This window comes from Mollisia scopiformis (assembly GCF_001500285.1).
Source record: "Mollisia scopiformis unplaced genomic scaffold LY89scaffold_36, whole genome shotgun sequence".
NCBI lineage: Eukaryota > Fungi > Ascomycota > Leotiomycetes > Helotiales > Mollisiaceae > Mollisia > Mollisia scopiformis.
This window is the reverse complement of record NW_017263616.1, coordinates 305,240-324,168: the sequence shown is the minus strand read 5'-3', so window position 1 is coordinate 324,168 and position 18,929 is coordinate 305,240. Positions and strand designations below refer to the sequence as shown.

Genomic DNA, 18,929 nt, shown 5'->3' with positions numbered 1-18,929 from the left:
CATTATTATCTATCCATTACTAATTATGTTTATGCATTTGACTTTCCTGTCGTATTATCATCAACGCCATTTCCATGCAGATAAGCGTCCAGCACTTGGAGCGCCTCCTATGCTATCCTCAAAGTACAGTCAAGTTAGTACAAAAAAGAAATATCTAATTACTGTTCCCGCATGCAGGCCCAAGTCTTTCATCTCATCCTCTGCCGTATATTCCTCCATAGCCCCTATAGAATACCAGAAGAAAATCTGCGGAAGAATCGAAGGACAGCGGTGAGGACTCCAGATTCCTCTGATCCTGAAAGGTCTCTGGAAAATGGAGGCGTTGTCTGGAGAGGTGTAGCAGCTGTTCTGAGGGTGGCAGTCCCATTCGACCAAGTGGGATAGGTGGTATGCCATTGACCATTGTCATAAGAAGCCGCAGAGACAGAGGCTGGGGAGGTCGGTGTGGTGAAGGTCGAGGTATACGAAGTTTCGAGAGTAGAGGAAGAAGGTGGAGAGGCAGGAGTGGTTGAGTCTGCTGTGGAGCTGGTTGACTTTATGGGCGATGGTGTAGTCTCGGGGATTGTGTTTGTGTTGGAAGTGGCAGTCTTTGAACCTCCCGTGGAGAGCTGACTTGGTGTTGCCGTTGGTGGAAGTACAATTGTGGTAGGCGCACTGATATCGATAACAGAATATTCTGTTGCTGTGACTGTGACCGGAGTCGCACTTGGGGTGAGAGTTACGTCGACCGTCTGAGTTGTTTTGGAGCCTTCCACAGTTTGTGTGGATATTATTATGTCGGTGGTAGGAGGGAGAGTATCCGTCTCAATGACAGTCTGCGTTGTGGGTGTTGGACTTTGGACGATAGTCTTGACTATTGTCACCTCGCCTTGGCCAGCGGAATCTGTTGTTGCAGCTGATCCCCCATCCACAGGTACAACCGAATATGTTGCTCTAGGCTCCAGAGCGACGCTTCGAGGAAAGAATGGGAGGGAAGATCCCAAGCAAAAGAGCGACGATGCTACAAAGAGCGATGTGGAGGTATTGAGACGCATGATGAGGATTGAGTGATAGAGAGGGAGGAGCAGATACTTGCGTGGTTTGAGGTGAGCAGAGTATGGAGAAAGAACTTACCAGGGTTCTTCAGTGCAGCATATTATATGCGATTCGCCGATGGGAATTGCATCTGAAGAGGTTGGTGATCTATGAATTTGAAAAGGCTGGTGTTTTGGTTCAAAATGCGATGGCTGGTGAGCGAGAACACCGACATTGTGCCTTGTGTCGCAAAAATAGAAAGCGCCAAACTTCAATGAGCATGGATCCGGGTTCCTTGCAGCTGTCAAGTGATGAGTTTGAGAAAATTTCTCCATGCATCTGAACTGTTTTCTTGATGATGTGAAGAGAACTCGGAGGAGCACGAAGGTTGTGGAAGGCCAAACAATCGCGATGTATTACATAAGCGAAATGTCCTCAAAGTTAGGAACACTCGAAGAACTTTCTTTTTCACGAACCACTTCTCAACCACGGACACGCAATATTCTTAGCTTTCGGCGCCATCTTTCTATTTTTTGTTTCATCAGGGCTTCTCGGAAGAACAATCCAGAAGCCGTAATCCTGGCAATATGCAGTATTGGCAGGTTTCCTGCCGGCAATGTTGAACTTTGCCTTGCTTACCAGCATGATCCCTTTCTCTCATTCTTCAAGAATTCCCTTTTCGGCAATTCAAAGAAGTTCTCTCATGATAAAGAAGAATCATGCAACGGATGTGTCCTGCATCGGCTCATATCTGCGGGAACTGGCCTTTGCTAAACTTCGCGTCATCGTTCCGCTCGTTTCACCGCCGTCAACTTTTTCTTTATCTTCAGCGCGGCGGGTCGTGCAACCACAACCATGAACCATGATAGATTACTCCTATCACGGCCCTCTTCAAATCAAAATGTTTCTGTGCTGTCATCTTGTTGGGTGATCATACTCCCATGCCAGCCACCAATGAGAGTCTACTAATCCTGAAACCCGACACTACCTTGATGGTCTTAGTCGGATTTTCCTTTTCCGCAAATATATCTTGCTTCCCTCGACTTGAACACGGCGACAGACGTTTATATCACGGAAGCACTTTGCCAAGTAGGCAGGCTTTTTGTGCTCAACAACTTCACAATGGCGGACGAATCTCCCTTCATGCGAATTCCCAGCGAGATCCGACTCATGATATACGAATTACTCTTCATTGACAACAGTCAACGAGTCTTCCAAATCCGCAATCAAGACCCCGAGACGTACAAGAATCAACCACATCATCAGCGCACTGGTTATCGAATTATCGGCCGAGATCTCGTGCGCCAAAGCACCCCGACAACCTACACTCTTGTCAACGATGTCGAGTTACACACCTCTATCATGCGCGTGAATCGCAAAGTCTACACCGAGACTGCGCACATGCTGTATAGCAACCGAACCTTCGATTTCGGCAGAGACATCGAAGCAATTGTTCCTTTCTTCTCCGATTTGTCGAAACATACAAGGCCTTTCATTCAAGAGATATCCCTTGTCAAACAAGGTTCAGTCTACAGTCGCGATTACGATCGATGTGAATGGAGCGGAGTCTGCGACTTCATGAGAGAGTATATGCGAGTTGAAAGTCTGAATTTGACTGTTGAAGGAGGACGACCATCTCTGGGCTACGCTGGTCTGCCAGAATACTCTGTTCAAGACTTCAAGACACTTGAAAGCGTCGCATACGAGCCATTGGAATGGGTCTGGCAGTTACTTTCGGTGAAGGGAATCAAGAAGCTCGAAATCGAATCGGAGATTCATCATTGTCCTCCATCACACAGCAGCGCGATGGCTTTCTTTGCCGCATTTTCAGCCTCGATTGAGACCGGATTCGCGGATTTTCTCCGCGAGGAACTTATTGGACTGCAAGCTATTACGCGTGCTTTCCAAGATTCTTGAATTCTGTTTGGAGGAAATAGACACAGTCATCTCATCTCGTGGTTCGGTCAAGGTCAGCATTCAGCCTCAACGCAGGGTTCTGGTGTTCGTGGCGGACGTTCAAGCCCGTCGGATTGTCTGGATTTCTACTGCATATATCGGCTCAGTTCACGGTCAGAAGATTGGCGCATAAGACTAGTTGAGAATGCTTGTGTCACAATGGAAATGGCGTTGTATATAGAGCTGGATTCCCCGTATTTCTGCTTCTTTACAGAATAGATCGTCCTCCCATTTGAAGCTGTTCGTTCCATCTCCAGATTACTGTGCATATTCAGCACTCGCCTTCAGCGGCCCATATCAAACCCCAATCAATCACAATCGCTCTTTCCCAAGAAGCAAATAGCCTGTCAACAAATTATCAACTCACGAACACACCGCTCTTCACCTGTCAGCACCAAGCAGCATCCCAGCTCACCACATACGAAGAAAAATCTCGAATTACTTATCAAATTCAAGATCCCTGCGCGCAATGCAGGACCCGCAACCAAACCCTCGGGCTCCACATCGCTGGAGCCCCCAACACGAACAGGACCCGTCCGTCGCCGAAATCTTATCGTCACCGCCGCAGTTACAGGTCAATGTTTTCTACCAGCGGAAGACACGGACCAGTTTCTGTATGAGTAATTGTAAAAATATTGAAGTGGCGGAGTTGTGGCCTTTATATGCTGACCATTATCCCTCTCATGATGGACATTCGGATTCTGATGCTGGAGTTATGGAGTCTGCAAGTCAAGAAAGGTTGAAGGATGAAAAGCGCGCCGATCAGGAACCGGAAATCGTCTCCGACAGCGGCACGAATCTCAGCCTTACAGCCACCACCACTTCACATGATCCCTCAACAACGACCAAACCCTTCCCCTTTTTCAATCTCCCCCTCGAACTCCGCCTCAAAATCTACGCCCTCCTCCTTCCACCCCGCCACCACAAAATAACCACCCAAATCCCCCACAACGGCTATTTCTACAACACATCCACCGTCCCCCTGCACTCGGCTACCTCCTTCTATCCCTTCGGCACCAGCTCTCCTCCAAAATTGACGACGTATAAAGTCCTCACAGCGAATTTCCGCTCCGATTTCCCGAGCCCGAGTATCGAGCCGCAGATTCTGAGAACGTGTAAGAAGATAAAGGAGGAGGCGGAGTGGGTGCTGTATGGAGGGAGGGGCGTGGTGTTTGATTTTGAGACGAGTGTTGATGCTGCGGTGGCGTTTTGGGGGGATAGGAGTCGTGAGGCGAGGGGGTGGGTGAGGGGGTTAAGGGTTGCGAGGGAGGTTCCGTCGTGGTGTGAGTTCTGTTTTCCGCATTCGGTCCCTGGAGAAGGTTCCATTTTATTGTTGGATAGTGCTAACGGATCGCAGTAGGCAAAGACTCCTGGGGCAATGATCGGAGAGATGAAGTCTGGGATAGATTTTGTCGCTTTGTGAAAGACGAGTTGACGGGGTTGTGGAAGTTAGATGTTACGCTTTGGAGTTCATCGGGGAGTGCAGTAGGGTTTCCGAGCCAGATTGCAAGTTCTGGAACTGGAGATGAAGAAGGTGACACGAAGTTAAAAGAGCAAGAAGACCAGAGGAAATGGAGAGAATGGGAATACACGGCTTCTCTACTCCAAGCAGAGGGCTTGAGAGAAGCGAGGGTCACGTGGTGGGGATTCGGCTCTGGAGAGGAAAAGGGGGTTGAGGAATTGCAGATGGATGGGACGATGATGAGGGTCAGGCCGGAGAGGTTTGATAGTTGGGTTGCGAGGAGGATGGTGGGTGATAGGTTAGTGAGGGAGAAGATGGTTAGGGATGGGGTTGTAGTTGAGGGTGTTGTGGTTGTGAGGGGCTCAGGAGCTTGAGGAGATGAGAGGAAAAGAAGTTTTGATATTTGCGTCCTTGCCATGGCGTGGGTAGATAGGTTCTACATGAGAATAGAAGTGAATTCAAACTCAAGAGCAAGCGCCACCCGACATTTGTCTATCAAAAAGTGAGGTTGTAGAACAGTACACCTAACTCCCACAAAGTCTGACAACAAGCCCGTTCTTCAGAACAATAACTAGATTTCTAGCCTTTACCCACAATGCACCCGTGGTTAGTGGTGTTCTTGTGAAGGGACATTCATTCACTCTCGCTTTCCCGTTTGCCGTTGAAAGATAGAAAATTTGTTGTCATGCTCAAATGTGTTGTCGACGATTGGCTTACTGTTGTCAAGATTTGCAGACTATCCCTTTCACAACATAGACAGACACTCAACAACTAGACACTCATCCAAAGTCTACTTACACCTCCAAACCACGGGCGCACGTGTACCTGGTTCATGTTTGCAGACTGGTCGGTCCACAAGTATTGTGACTTCTTCGCCAGCAACCTTGCTGTATTTCCTAAAAGCGTTAGGTTGGTGTTTGGGTTTATATACTTGAGGGATGGGGGGTCTGTTCTGATTTTTTGGCTTTTTTTTTGTGTAGTTCTTAGATTCACTCTTTGGCTTGTTGCAAACTCGGGGGTTCTTCTCTGGTTATTCTTTCTGTGGTTGCTGGATTCATTCATTATTTGTTTGTTTCCTCCCGAATTTTGCCCAGACTCCGTCTCTTCTTTGTAAGGCATCCTGTCGCAACTGAGAGAATGTAAAATAATTCAGGCCCTCAATTCTACAATACTAATCCAACCTTGGATGAGACAACGCCGAAAATATAGCAAAGTAGAACTTTCAAGTGAGATTTAGCATAATAAAGTCCAAGGCTATAGTTTTATTCCTATATTTTCAAGATGATCTTGCGTGCTATAAGTCTCTCATCAAGTAAAGTCTTGAGGATGAGGACAGTTGCTGTGAGGCTCAAACAGTCGATCCGAGTGATCTCGTAAGATTTCCATTGAAGATGGGTAGAATCGATGTTACGTCCCACGCTCATCGATCAAGATACAAGACTTTGGAAAATACGCAAATCCGCTCAATGGTTCTCAATACTTGGCGCATGAGCTTAGACCATACCTGGTATTTATCGAAGAAGAGCTCTTGGTTTCAACGGTCGCATTATCGTATAGAGTTGAACGTTTCCGGAAACAAGTCGTGTGAGTACTCAGTACAAACGTCCGCGAGTCTGATTATCTGTCACACCATTCAAAGTGGATAGCTATGTATTGCACCTTTACTCCCTCTTACTTCTCCATTAGTATCTGCTTGATGAACTTTTCACACCGTTGAAGTCAATCCATAATCAAAATTCGAATCCCGAATTGACCTTATTCTAAATCCCTCCTTTCTCTGGTCTTCCTTCATACCTATACATATAATGTTGAACATAGTCAGTGCTTCAATCAACAGGATCTACACTACTTGTGCCATACCTCGAATCGCAAAGAGTTCCAATCAAATTGGACATCGAGAGCTTTTGAGAATGTTTCTTTGCCAAGAGTTGCACCGCTTAATCGTGCTCAATACCTGATTGGATCCTTCAAGACGTGAGAGCTTTAGAGAACAATTCCAGCAGCAGGAACGCACCTCAATCGTGCCTCGCCGGATTGTTGACGAATGAGATTCGATTTTCGCATACGAAGTACAAGGAAGACAGTGAAGTGTTGGTTCGAGGATATACGGAAATACAGCAGCGTGCCATCAACTACTACATTTTGGTGTGAATGATGGTGCAATGTTAGACCGGTTAAGAACATATAAAGTCTTCTGCATTTCCGCAAGGGCATCAGAAATACGACGATTAACATTACGAATTTGAGGAATTCGAATTCAATTTTCAAGCCGAATTTCCTCGTTATTACTTCACAATTCTAGCAACATGGACGCCGAGAAGTTTTCTCAGACATCTTCATCATCTACAATTACTGCCTCTGCGCCCGCATGGCTCACATATATCCGCGCGGTGCAGCACATCTTTGCCACAATCTCGGTAGTCTTCATCTCTTGCGCCATTGACCGCAACATCTTGAATCCTGGCGTCAGCTCCGAAGAGAAAGTTATCCACGCATCTGTAGGCACAATCTTCTCTTCTTCCCCTTCCCGCACCACACTCCTCATTTCGCAAATAATGCCAAACTAACTTCATCCTCAACGCAGTCCATGGCCGCTATCATGGTCCTAATCTACCACATCGTAGCTCCACACAAGAAGACCCCTACCGTAGCTACCGATGGCATCCTGACTGCTTTTCTCTTTGCTACCTTTGTCTTCGGAGCCGTCCGCGCTGGGGATAAGGATGGAGTTTGTTCTGGGCCAGCTAAGATTGGTGTGTGGGATAATCATCGTGGCTGCAAGCGGATGACTGTCGCCACTAGCTTTACGGCGGTTAACTTTGCTTCCTTCGCAGCATCTGCGGTTCTTGCTGCGGTTCTGTAAGGCCAGTGACACCAAATCTGGGTTAGAGATTTTCTTAAAGAGGTATAGGGCGGTAGGGTGAGTTGTTAGGGTTCGTGCATTTGAGTAGTAAGGATAGGAAATCATTAGCGACTTTGTAGTTCCAAGGTGAAATGCTCAGAGTGCACCGTATGGAAATTTGTATAAAGTGTCCAAGGAAATTGAAGAGGATGGAAGCGTCGTCATGTACTCAGGACGATATTCATTAGCTCTGCAGACTGAACGCCATGCCATGAATGAAGTTCAAATTCTCACTTTTGACAAGTCATTATGAATATTGCTGGTTTGAAAACATCGTATGTGACTGATTAGTAAAACATCTGATGGCATGGTAAGCTCCACAGATTATGCTATTCAAGTTCTGTGGCATATTACTCGGCCCTTTCCTTTGAAAACCCTCTCTTATTTAGTCTTAGAATTATATTATCCGACTGATAGTATTCGGAAATCGATGACAAACCTCCTGTCTTGAAAGCAAGTAGCCTATGGGAGGAAAGAATGGAGACCTCATTGGAAGTTTTGAAAAGTGATAGATTGGCGTCAGAAATGCTCCTGAGATCCCAGACATCTGGAGCTTTTCTCAACATTACTTGTGGTAACTGAGGATAGCATTCGCTTCTTTTCGAGTTGAGAAAGTGAACCTTGAATGTTGTAGCATCTGAAGTACTTTGCATGAGAGTCCATTCTGAGATGGATATTTAGCGCAAGAGTTTTATTTCCCTGGTGGAGATCCTACTTTGAGTGAATTATGACAAGAGAGGACAAAGTAGAAATCTGCAGGCCGAAGAACTCCCATTTTTCTTGCCCGCCTTGGTCCATGTTCAAATATGCAGGATATTTCCAAGCTTGTGAAAGAAGGGTTACAATGAAGGGAGTTGTTGGGAAGATTAAGCGTGGTCATTGCACCATCTGAATTGTGGGTAAGTGTAGCACCTCTTTCTTACATGTCTGAAGATAGTACTCTTTGGTTTTACCATTGCAATTTATCCACTCTCCACTGAACTTGGAAATCGAGAAGTAGTTAGAACAGAATCTGCCTCGGCTGAAGAAGCATCGATAGGGCTACTATACCCTCCCATGTTTAATTCAATATTCCGTGCACTTTGCCACCATAATTCCACTTTTGAAAGCACCTTATTTGTCACCTCATTGGTCAGAACCAGGTGATCTTGCCACCTCTTACCTACCCTCTTTTTTGGTGAGGATTCCTCTCTTCTGTAGTACAACTATTGGCAAGCATATTATGATGCTGCAAAAGTCACGATACTTGAGTTGAGGAGGATTGTACTTGAGGCATGGAATGCAGTGCCTGATGAATTCATTGAGAGTCTATATGATTCATGGTGGAGGAGATGTCAAGCAGTCATTGATGCAAATGGCGGCCTAACCAAATATTAATTAAATATATCTTCATTTTGGTGTTGAGAATCTGTATTTAGAACCCTTGCAATTGGGTGATAATAGCATGCTTTTGAAGTGGAATTATGGTGGCAAAGTGCACGGAATATTGAATTAAACATGGGAGGGTATAGTAGAATCCTGGTCCCAAAACCTTGCCCTTGATCCTAGTCGACAGATCGAGTTTCATTGGCCCTTGGATGCGACCGAGCGAAGTCTCCCCATTTTCCTTGCACTAAGCTTCCGGGAGGAACAAGTGGCATGAGCGAGAGCGAATCAATGCTCTTTGGGCTATTCTTGTGTGTGGAACCCATGTATTTGGGGGCCAAACATCCCGAGACTGCTAGCAGGTCAGCACCGCCACACCGCAGTATTCACCTGAGAATTCAATAAGTTTCGTGAATGCCCCTCCATTCTTCTGGACCATCGGCGATGATCATGGCTCAGCAATTTCGACGGAAACCTGTGGGCGGGTCTCCCATCTACGAACCACTTCCCGTCAAGCCAGCCATCAGCTCTCATATCAGCGAAGTTTCAGAACCTTCATATACTTCGTCCTTCTTGCATGCGCCAGGCAGCCATGATGAAGTCCCAGAGTCGAGAGTCGTATCGGGCTACCACAGCAATGGCGAGAAAGCATCCATACCTAGACAGAAACCCACGAAATGGGGCATCCACTGGCGCAAACCTACCTTCATAGTCTCAATGCTCCTTCTAGGCCTGGGACTATCGTTGGGCCACCACTTTTACTACAGTTGGATGAATAACCAAGTCACTGGCGATGCATCAAGACAGGCGTGGCCAACTAGAATTGGAACCGGTCTCGCCTTTCTTGTGACTTCTTTCCTCAAAGCGGCCACGATGACCTCGCTTGGCCAGTACATCTGGACTGTTGTAAAGAGACAACCCCTCACCATGTGTAAGTGTATTATTACATAGAGCATCGCCTGTCCTACTAACTATTTGGTTTAGCAAGCTTGGACAGATTATTTTCGTTGTCAACCGATCCTTTGGGGCTATTCTATTGGGAACTTATGAAAAGCGCAAAGATTGCGCTGTTCTTGGGACTTATTGTCTGGTAGGAAACATTGCTCAAGAGAGATTGGTACGATCATTTACATAGTTTTAGGTTACTAGGTCTGGCGAGTGTAGCACCCTCCGCTACGTTGACTGTTGTTGCCCAGAACATCACAGGTACTGCTTCTGTAGCAACACTCGATTGGTCTTTGGCTATATGGAGCGGAGAAACGACGAGATGGATAGAGACATTGGCCCCAAACACCGTGGCTGTACGAGCAGCAAACGACATCAATGTCGTTCCTCTTCCTGCGCCTGTGAACGCTACAGAATGGTCGTACGACCTACAGTTCTTCGGCCCTTCTCTTCAGTGCGCCGTTGCCAACAGCACTGAGCAAGTTGTCTTTGACAATGTCACTGGAACAATGGCACAACAGGATAATCTATTCACCTACACCAAAATCACAAACAAGGACTATAGCGCCAATACTGCTAATCGTCTGCTTTGGTCGGTTTGGAGTACATGGTTTGGCATCGGCGCCCCGAATTCGGACTGGATCCCGAGAATCCTTGAGTATGGAGTCTATGATGCCTACATCATGCCCCAAATTTGGGTTCAAACATCCACTCAAGGCATTGTATGCAATGCGGTTAATTCATCATTCGATGTTACAATTTCCTTCAAAGACGGAATGCAGCAGATCATCCAAAACAACATTCAGATCCTGGGTAACTACAGTACCCCTTATGTAACAATTACAGACTTGGAGCCCGGCGGCGAAAATTCAGATGAGTAAGTTGAAATCCCCCTTAATTCCTCCTCTATCTCAACAACCGAGCTGTTGGAATCCTTCTTCGGGGTTTGCTCTTCAACGATAAGATGGTTCACTTCTTTGGATACGCTCCTCAGCTCTAGTGCGTGATCACAAACATAGGCTAATTTGTCGATAGGGGTGGTACTCAGGAAGTCCAGTACAGCCCTTACCTCCCCCACCTTTACGCCATAGGGACCATTTTAGCAGGAAACGTCTCTCTAGACAATGTCGTCGATTCCGATCAGTACGGCAACCAAGAATATGCGGCAACTATCGATTCCAATATGATGACCACCGGACTCACAGCTTGTGACGACATTGTGAACAGTCCCTTCAAAAGTCTTGCCGAATCAAATGCGAGTCCAAACTCAACCGTGGTCTTCATGAACACGTTCCCTTCTACCCCATGGATGTGCCGAAACAAGACCCTGATAGCTGCCATTCAAGATCTAGCAAACAACATCACCATCAGCTATCTTAGTTCGCCACAGATGACTGGCAATAAGACGGTCCTCAAGACGATACAAACCTCGAATACGGTCAACAAATACCAATACCATCCATTTTACCTGTTCGTGTCCTATGGACTAGCATTGCTCTTCTCGTTCATAGCCGCGCTCGTTGGCTTCTACTCGATATTCCTGAATGGTGTTTCTCATTCAATGAGCTTCTCGGCAATTGTAGCTGCGACGAGGAATTCAGAGCTTGATGCGCTCACTGGAAGATCTTCACTTGGAGCTGATCCGATGCAACCCGAAAATGAGAGTCTCCGATTAAAGCTGGGACCTTTGCTAGATGTAGATGAGCTCAAGTATACGGGAGTGGACCCTAATTTGGGTGAACGGGGTCCTCATGTTGCGTTTGGGTTGGAAAACAATGTTGGGCGGTTGAGGAAAGGAGAAATCTACTCATGACGGTGCCACTTTATATTGTACTCCAATCACTCGAACCGTGTTACCTCACATCTTTATTTTTATGTTTGTGTGACAAGCCCTTGCTCCTGTACCCACAGAAGGTGGTGTACATGCAATGCTCGAGCAGTCGACTAAGACGGAGTTGGGAATCACTCCGTGTAATCAAGCCTTTCTTCTTCGATCAACGACAGCATTGAAATGCTTTTTTCTAGGTTCTTGAAGAAGTGGCGTGAGAGTAAGTGGGCGATCGCGACCGAATTGGGACACCTGCAGCTGCATGCCACCAGACGAGAGCTTCAACACAGCCTCACCTCCGCTTCCTGTTGCCTACCATCGAAGACGACGTTTTCTCTTTCTTAAATCCTTCCATTCCATCTTTAAATCGATACAGACTTGTTACCGCATCTCCATGAGCTTTTCCTGCGCCTTTGCCTTCATATATCGATCATTTCCAGTTTCGGTTGACGTCTTTTGGGCCAACGAATCATGTGGTTGATCCATACGCGAAGCCTCGAGCTCAAATACTTCGTCGGAGACAACATTCCACCTTATGCAATATTGTACCATACTTGGGGAGATGAGGAGGTGACTTTCCAAGACTGGCAAGATCTCGAAAAGGCGTCTCAGAAGAAAGGATTCGCCAAAATTCAATCTGCTTGTGCTCAAGCGCTGGGAGATAGGCTCTCCTACATTTGGGTGGACACCAATTGTATCGACAAATCCAGCAGTGCTGAGCTCTCTGAAGCAATAAACTCCATGTTCGCATGGTACAGTGATTCTCAGATCTGTTACGTGTATCTAGCTGATGTCGAGGACGTCCCTGGCAATTTCGGAAGGGGCCTTGCTGAGATGGGAAAGAGAGGATGGGACGATGTTTTCGAAGGGCGAATGTCTTCCATAAGCTTCAAAGGGGCTGAAGCCTTCTCAGACGATCAAACCTCGGAGCTGCAAAAATTCTTAAGTTCATTCTGTGGAAGTCGGTGGTTCACACGCGGTTGGACACTTCAAGAATTACTTGCACCAAGGGCCATACGTTTCTTGGCCCAAAATTGGAAGCCAATAGAATGGCAGGGCTATGCATGCGACACAGTCATGAATCCTTGGGAACGCTCGCACAAAAGCCGTCAAAGGCTTATACTACGATTGTTGGCACATAGAACTGGCATTGAACTTAAAGCTATCCTATACTCTGAAAGTGTTATGTCATCTTCAATTGTAGAGAGGATGTCGTGGATGAAGGGCCGCGAAACAACACGCGAAGAGGATCTTTCCTACTGTTTGCTTGGTATTTTCGATATAAATATGCCCTTGCTATACGGAGAAGGCAGCAAAGCTTTCATGAGGTTGCAGGAAGAGATCATCAAACAATCGACGGATCAATCATTGTTTGCTTGGCAGTGGCCTCAAACGTCTCGTCATGTTGGTGGAAGACATCCCAATATATTTGCGAGCTCAATTAGGCTCTTCTCCAACTTTGGTATCAACCCCGAGAGGTTCGTGCCAAGTGTTGAAGGGGTACTTGATGATGAGAAAGACACCAATCCACCACGTACTATTGTGTCCCTGACAAACTTTGGGCTTTCGATAAGCCTAGAACTTATCCCTACTGGAAATCCAGAATACTTATTTGGCGCAATCAATACTCTGCCAGTCTTCCGTAAGGATTGTAGGTACAAAAAGCTGTGGTGTTTGCCCTTACAGAAAAGGGGGCGAGCTTACTACAGAGCGCCATTTCCACCAACAATTATTCCCATACGAACGAACCGTCCACGAGCCGCATCTCAAATTTATCTTCCACGAGACCACAAAGTGGACTTGCCAGAGCGGTTTACCTACAAATACGCATTCCTCATTCTGTTTCCGAGTATGACTGTGAGATATATTAGAGTAACATCGGAACAAGAGCGAGGTGCACCTGGCGTCGCTATACTCAGTGCAGATCAAAGTACAGTTTTCATGCCGCCTGATATGTTGAATAGCAAGACAACAGTAGCTTCCGTTCTGAACATACACAATCAGATTACGCCAGTGGTTCTGTATATTGGGGCTCGTGAAACAGATGATGGTGTTGAAATTGCGGTAAAACTATTCCCAGCTGGGACGCCCTTAGCTACGGTAGAAAAAACCCGAATGACTTTTCGACCCCCGGCCTACTATCGGGATGAATGGCAACACATCTCGATGACAATCGATGAAGGATACCGTATCGATCCATTGCCAGGAGAGTTCTCAATTCCCATCACAATATTTTCGGTGTCAATTTATGTGATGCCCGATGTACAGGACCGATACATGTTGCAAGCTGTACCTAAGTTTCATGAGGAGATGTCATAGCGAGGTCAAGATTATTCGAAGGTCGATATCTTGTAAAGAGCACTTTGAAGTCTTATATCCTTCAATGCCATTTCACCCTTCATCGTTCCATGTGTTTTTGAAAGAGAGGAGATGTTCCATACCAATCTACTCCCACAAATATCCACGCCGCACTGTGAACTTCTGATCACCATATCTCTATTGTACCACAAATATAGCAAACAACCATGCCATTGCGTACTATCCTCTCAACCAAAGTCCTCCTCGGCTTATCAATGTTCAACGCCAAGAGGTACTTTTCAAAATCTCGACACTCTTGTCCGCATAGCCATTGCTACCGTGATAGTGATACCCCCGCCTGGTAACCACACCATTGACCAAATTTTTCAACTCTGCCTTGTATGCCTCGGCGGTCACTTCACCAAGGAGCATGCCGACCATAAACGTAACTGCCTCGTTCGTAGCTTTGACCGCATTGGGGCGAATGTCCTTGAATAGCTCGGATATTGGATTGCTGCCGATCCAGTCTTCGATTTCGGATCCAACCGAGCCATTGGCCTTTGCAATATTGCCCAAACTTTGCTCGAGGACGTTATAAATGGTAGCTTCGAGCGAAAGTCGGTCTTGGCAGAGGACAATGTGTTTGATAATTTTGCGGATTTCTAAATTTCAGTCAATTTCAAGATTAATCATTGAATATCCGGCAAACTCACGAGCATCCTGAAATACATCTCCTCTGATATCCTCAGCCAATTTCAGACGGGTAGACTCGTCGATATGAAGGAAACCGCCAGATCTTGTCATCGTTGGGATTTTGACCTTCAAAGACTCGACAGGAATGCCTCTGTTGATCTTTGACAGCTCATCGATGGATTCTTCGAGTGACTTCATTGTACCACGTACTCGTAGGACAATGCCAGCTTCGAACCTGCCCAGGATCTTGAAAACCCCGATCAGATCGTAGCCCAGCTCAGACACGTACTTTGTCTCCTGTAAAAGTCATTATCATTGTCTGGTGAAGTTGGGGACAATATATACCTTCCTGCCATGCTCGTTTTTGGCAGCCCGAACTCGATCGAACGCGCCTTCCTTGGATAGGGTGAAGAGTTGTTGTACGAGACGGCGATAATCTCTCCAGAAAGGTAAAGCAACGTGGATAACTTTTGTCAATTGTTTCGCACGCTCCTCGTGGCCCTTTCCTCTGTCTTTCTCGGCATTGGATATGGTGTTATCAGGGTCAAACTTCGCGTGCAGATACTGCGTGAGAGACTCTGCAGTCCATTCCAGAGTCGACAAATCGTCCATTTCTTAACGTACTTGGAATGATGGACTTTCAAAGGAGAACGAGAGCGGAAGGTGTTTATGAAGTGTTGTGGTTGCTCTTGAACGAGTCGGGAGGTTTGGAGGTGGAGAACTTGAAGCGAGGGAAGTAAACAAACCTACCTACCTACGTCAGGCTATCCTCGCTTTAATCGTTCCACCTTCATCTGGTTCTAGTCGCAGCCTCATTTATAATGTCCCGGCTACTTGAGGACACCGAAGTTGAAAGAGACAATAAATAATGGGATGATAGAAATTCATCATCTATTTCAAGGTAGCGACAATCAGTATGCAGTTTCTCTGGGTAAACAACTACGGTATATCGTATCACTCCTCTAGTTTCCGCGTACTCAGACATCTATCAGCTGAAGTTCCGAATCTCTCAGAACGTAGCTAAGCACTGTTGATTATTATGATAATTCCAAGCATACGCATCCCAAACACCCTTCAAAAGGACCACACTCGCACAAACGACCAAGACATGAAAGATCTGGTGCGAGCAGAACCAAATATCAAACTTCCCTGGCCAAACACTTTCGGGAAATCTAGTGGCGAAGAAGAACGCTCCGAGTCCATACACAATGCCTTCCAAGAACCAGTAGGGCATGCCAGACCGCACCCACATCTCCGACCATCCGTAAAGCCAGAGCCCATGGCCGATGGGCGCAAAGCCAGAAAGAGCTGTAGCGACGAAAGCTGCTGTCCGATGAGACCGCCAGCGAAGTCCTTGGAGTTGTGGATGTAGGACGAGGACAGACGTGACAACACTAAGCGCAATGATCATCGTCCAGTACACTCGTTGAAGAGCCGGCTCACAGTAGAAGCCAACGAAAATGCCAGAAAAAAACGATCCCAGTATGAGAGTCAAGATCCCGACGTAGTCGATTCGAAGAAATAGCGAGGAGACAGGGAAGGAATGATTCATCAAGGTGTGGTAACAGGTCGAAAGGATCATGGTCACCATTCCAGGCAAGATATTGGCACCGAATATAAGTCGATCTCTCGACGAAGCTCGTGGAAAATGGTGAGTGATCAAGGCTTGGATGTACATTTGCGCAAAGATAGAAAGTATTGCTGGAATCAGATGTGTATAAATGTTCAACGTCTCGTTATGAAGGTATGTCAAAGAATGGAGACATGGAACCGAAGAGTAGGAGACTGGTCGATATGCTGAGCGGACAGCAGGATTGTCTTGATACCATTCTGGTAGGTCGTCAAAGTGGAGGAGGTCTGGCTTGGGCATAGCACGTGACCTGCTCCCCTTTTCTTGCTCTGTGGTGTCTTGTGCTCTCGTGAAAAGGCGAGCTGGCCGTCGCAGGGTAAGGATTGATGTCATTTTGGAAGTCGTATCCATGCGCCTAGTAACCTCGATATCATCACGATCGTATTCGAGAGCGGAGGACTGGGCCGGAGCAATCTCCGCGAATGATGGAGAGAATGATTCCACGATCGGCGTTTCTCCTCCGTTGTGTCGTGATGTTAAAGCTAGAGCTTCGGACAAATGTGTCTCTATTTCATGCGCAGTCAATCAAATTTGTGTGCTTGAATTGATGCAAGGGAGAAGAAGGATGTTGCTCCTGAAAGGACCGAGGTTTCGAGGTTGAAAGAAACTTGTTGGGGTGGGTGCCGGCGATCCCGATGATGAAATGATGCTTTTTCTGCAATCTCCACCGGCGCCTCCTCACATCGTTTGCCAACGGCTAATTCGGTTCGAAATGTCTGGGCTAAATGAATTAATAAGCATCAAAGACAAAGGCTTTCCAACGCTCACCACTCACCTAAACGAATGCATCCCACCTTCTGTTACCCTTTGTTCCTGCGTTTCGATGAGCACTGATGTGAAGTTTTGGTTTGGCGTAGAATATTTCTTCATTCAAAAGCTATTGTTACACATTATATTCTTCAGTAGGATATATGCTGTGCAGGTTCAGGCTCTTGGTTGCCTATCCCAGCAATTCCTCACAAAAGAATTCTTCCAGAATATCGATAGGCTTGACCGCGTGTCGATGCACACCTAGGAATTCAAGAATCTCCATTTCGACGCCAGGAGTTTGTTGCCACCATGTCTCAGCAGACGACCACTGCATGTCACGATACTTCAAGACTGTCAACGCATCCTCTTTCGAACCTTCTCGACTGTTGTACCTCTTCCACAATCTGAAATCCGTGCTGTAACTAAAGGTGTGCTCGAATATTGTGAATCTCTGTAAGTTTGAAAACAAAGAAAAGATGTCCTTCATTCTTTCTTTGGTGAGGAATTCCCCCAAGAAAGCCGATCCGAGTACAAGATGTCGAATGTTCGATGGCGATGTCGAGTCCGCCAAAAAAGGACATAGTTGAATTTTCATTGAAAGCCGATCGAGGAAGATACGGGCTGCTCCATGAGGGATGTGTAAGACTTGTGCTTTCAGAATGATTCAGGTAGAAGGCTTGCTGAGGAATGAAGTACACCTTGCGGCCGCACGATATCCCATCGCAGACAGCGCATTGCCGTGAGGCTGCGCGAGCTTGCTGCAGCGGCATAGAGGTCTCATCGAACCAAGCGTAGTGCCACTTCTTACCGTAGTTGATAAAGGAAGACATCCCAGTATCGGCACTTTCGCAAGCACTTATGGATCCAGCGTAGTTCTCTAGGGCTATATCTCGAGCCTCAGTGCAGACACCAAGTAGCGGACAGGGACGATCCATAGAGCCTTTATGGAAACGGATCGCACATATATTGGGTGCATCGGGTGCAGGAGCTAGAATTTCGTAGCATGAAATATGAGGATGCTGTTCGAAAGCCAGTTCCCAGATGACGATGCGGAGTTCTGGAGAAAGGTGGGGAAACAATTGGAAGCAATTTGGGTCTTCTAGTCTTCCCTCTACTCGATATTGTCGGATGAAATGATTGACATCGGTGGTGTCTGCTACATTTAGTTCGGACACTTTAATGCGTTAGCAATCTATCTTGGTGTTTGCATTGAACCCAGGCAGGTACACTTACTTCTTGTCTCAAGTGATGGCAGAGAATTTAGATCTTTCATGATGTGGATTTGTTTGAATTTGGCAGAATTATAGTTGAAAATGGATTTGTATTATGTATAGAATGTGAGTTATTGAGGAGTGGCTTTATACATTTCCTTTGGAGAGGCCTAAGAATAAGCGCCGTCCAGATACAAATTTTTCGCTACTAACAAAAAGCGGTCCATTTAGCAATTTTTTTAACTTCATGTTTGCAGGGTTGTTTAGATTCTGCTGCTAACAGGTGTAAACTTTACTATTCTGTTACTAGTTTATTGTCTTTTGGACTAATAAAGCCACACTTGGGTCAGCACAGGAGGTCGTCCCCAATTGGAATTAAAAAAGACGAGTCACGTGCTAATCCTGCTGGAATGCGTAACGTCCTTCAGAGGTTAGAACGGTTCAACAAGTTCTGAGATTCACCTACCTAAGTGTGTTGCCCTAGAAGATCTGACTAGACTACTTGTGAGCAAAGATCATGTGCTTTGTTGACCTGTGCCCACTGCGAAAAAACGGAAATGCAAGGGTCAGGGAGAAACAGGCTGTAGGCTAGTACTACAAATAATACTAGAAGAGTATTTCAATAATACATGGTCTTGTCTAGGTAATCAATCTAAGCCGCCACCCGAAAAGGTTCCCTTAACAGCTTTTAGAGGAAGTCAGTCTTTCATATTCCCACTTATCCGCGCGAGAAAATACAAGGTCTCGGACTTCAGTTAGCGAGTTCCGCAGACAGGCAGTTTGCCGCTAAGCGTTGTGTCAAGACACTTTACCCAATACCTTATTAATTGGACTCTATGATATGATTCTGAAATAAGGGATTAGGGTATATAAGA

General features: G+C 46.2%; 7 protein-coding genes across 7 annotated transcripts; 4 read left to right on the top strand and 3 right to left on the bottom strand.

Annotated features, from left to right (window-relative positions):
• Positions 1–39: 39 nt before the first annotated feature.
• Positions 40–1,177, bottom strand: LY89DRAFT_691656 (uncharacterized protein). The gene has a single exon (XM_018216379.1). It carries the CDS (start codon positions 1,032–1,034, stop codon positions 225–227), a length of 810 nt encoding a protein of 269 aa, XP_018061924.1. The 5' UTR covers positions 1,035–1,177; the 3' UTR covers positions 40–224.
• Positions 1,178–1,962: 785 nt separating this feature from the next.
• On the top strand, positions 1,963–3,185 carry LY89DRAFT_357804 (uncharacterized protein). Its single transcript, XM_018206975.1, has one exon. The coding sequence runs from the start codon at positions 2,137–2,139 to the stop codon at positions 2,929–2,931; it is 795 nt and encodes a 264-aa protein (XP_018061923.1). The 5' UTR covers positions 1,963–2,136; the 3' UTR covers positions 2,932–3,185.
• Positions 3,186–3,439: 254 nt separating this feature from the next.
• Positions 3,440–4,806, top strand: LY89DRAFT_742796 (uncharacterized protein; the record flags this gene model as incomplete). The annotated part of the gene is made up of 2 exons (XM_018220877.1): positions 3,440–4,253; positions 4,328–4,806. The coding sequence occupies 2 exons, from the start codon at positions 3,440–3,442 to the stop codon at positions 4,804–4,806; spliced, it is 1,293 nt and encodes a 430-aa protein (XP_018061922.1).
• Positions 4,807–4,927: 121 nt separating this feature from the next.
• LY89DRAFT_357792 (uncharacterized protein) lies at positions 4,928–5,585 on the bottom strand. Its single transcript, XM_018206974.1, has one exon. It carries the CDS (start codon positions 5,549–5,551, stop codon positions 5,204–5,206), a length of 348 nt encoding a protein of 115 aa, XP_018061921.1. The 5' UTR covers positions 5,552–5,585; the 3' UTR covers positions 4,928–5,203.
• A 3,564-nt stretch (positions 5,586–9,149) lies between these two features.
• LY89DRAFT_742794 (uncharacterized protein) lies at positions 9,150–11,457 on the top strand (the record flags this gene model as incomplete). The annotated part of the gene is made up of 4 exons (XM_018220876.1): positions 9,150–9,630; positions 9,684–9,789; positions 9,841–10,521; positions 10,680–11,457. The coding sequence occupies 4 exons, from the start codon at positions 9,150–9,152 to the stop codon at positions 11,455–11,457; spliced, it is 2,046 nt and encodes a 681-aa protein (XP_018061920.1).
• Positions 11,458–11,943: 486 nt separating this feature from the next.
• LY89DRAFT_571089 (HET-domain-containing protein) lies at positions 11,944–12,852 on the top strand (the record flags this gene model as incomplete). Its single annotated transcript, XM_018208592.1, has 2 exons — positions 11,944–12,273; positions 12,403–12,852. Coding segments are annotated over 2 exons (780 nt in total), but the record flags the coding sequence as incomplete, so codon positions are not given.
• Positions 12,853–15,472: 2,620 nt separating this feature from the next.
• On the bottom strand, positions 15,473–16,333 carry LY89DRAFT_601214 (HlyIII-domain-containing protein; the record flags this gene model as incomplete). Its single annotated transcript, XM_018210189.1, has 1 exon — positions 15,473–16,333. One exon carries the CDS (start codon positions 16,331–16,333, stop codon positions 15,473–15,475), a length of 861 nt encoding a protein of 286 aa, XP_018061918.1.
• Positions 16,334–18,929: the final 2,596 nt, after the last annotated feature.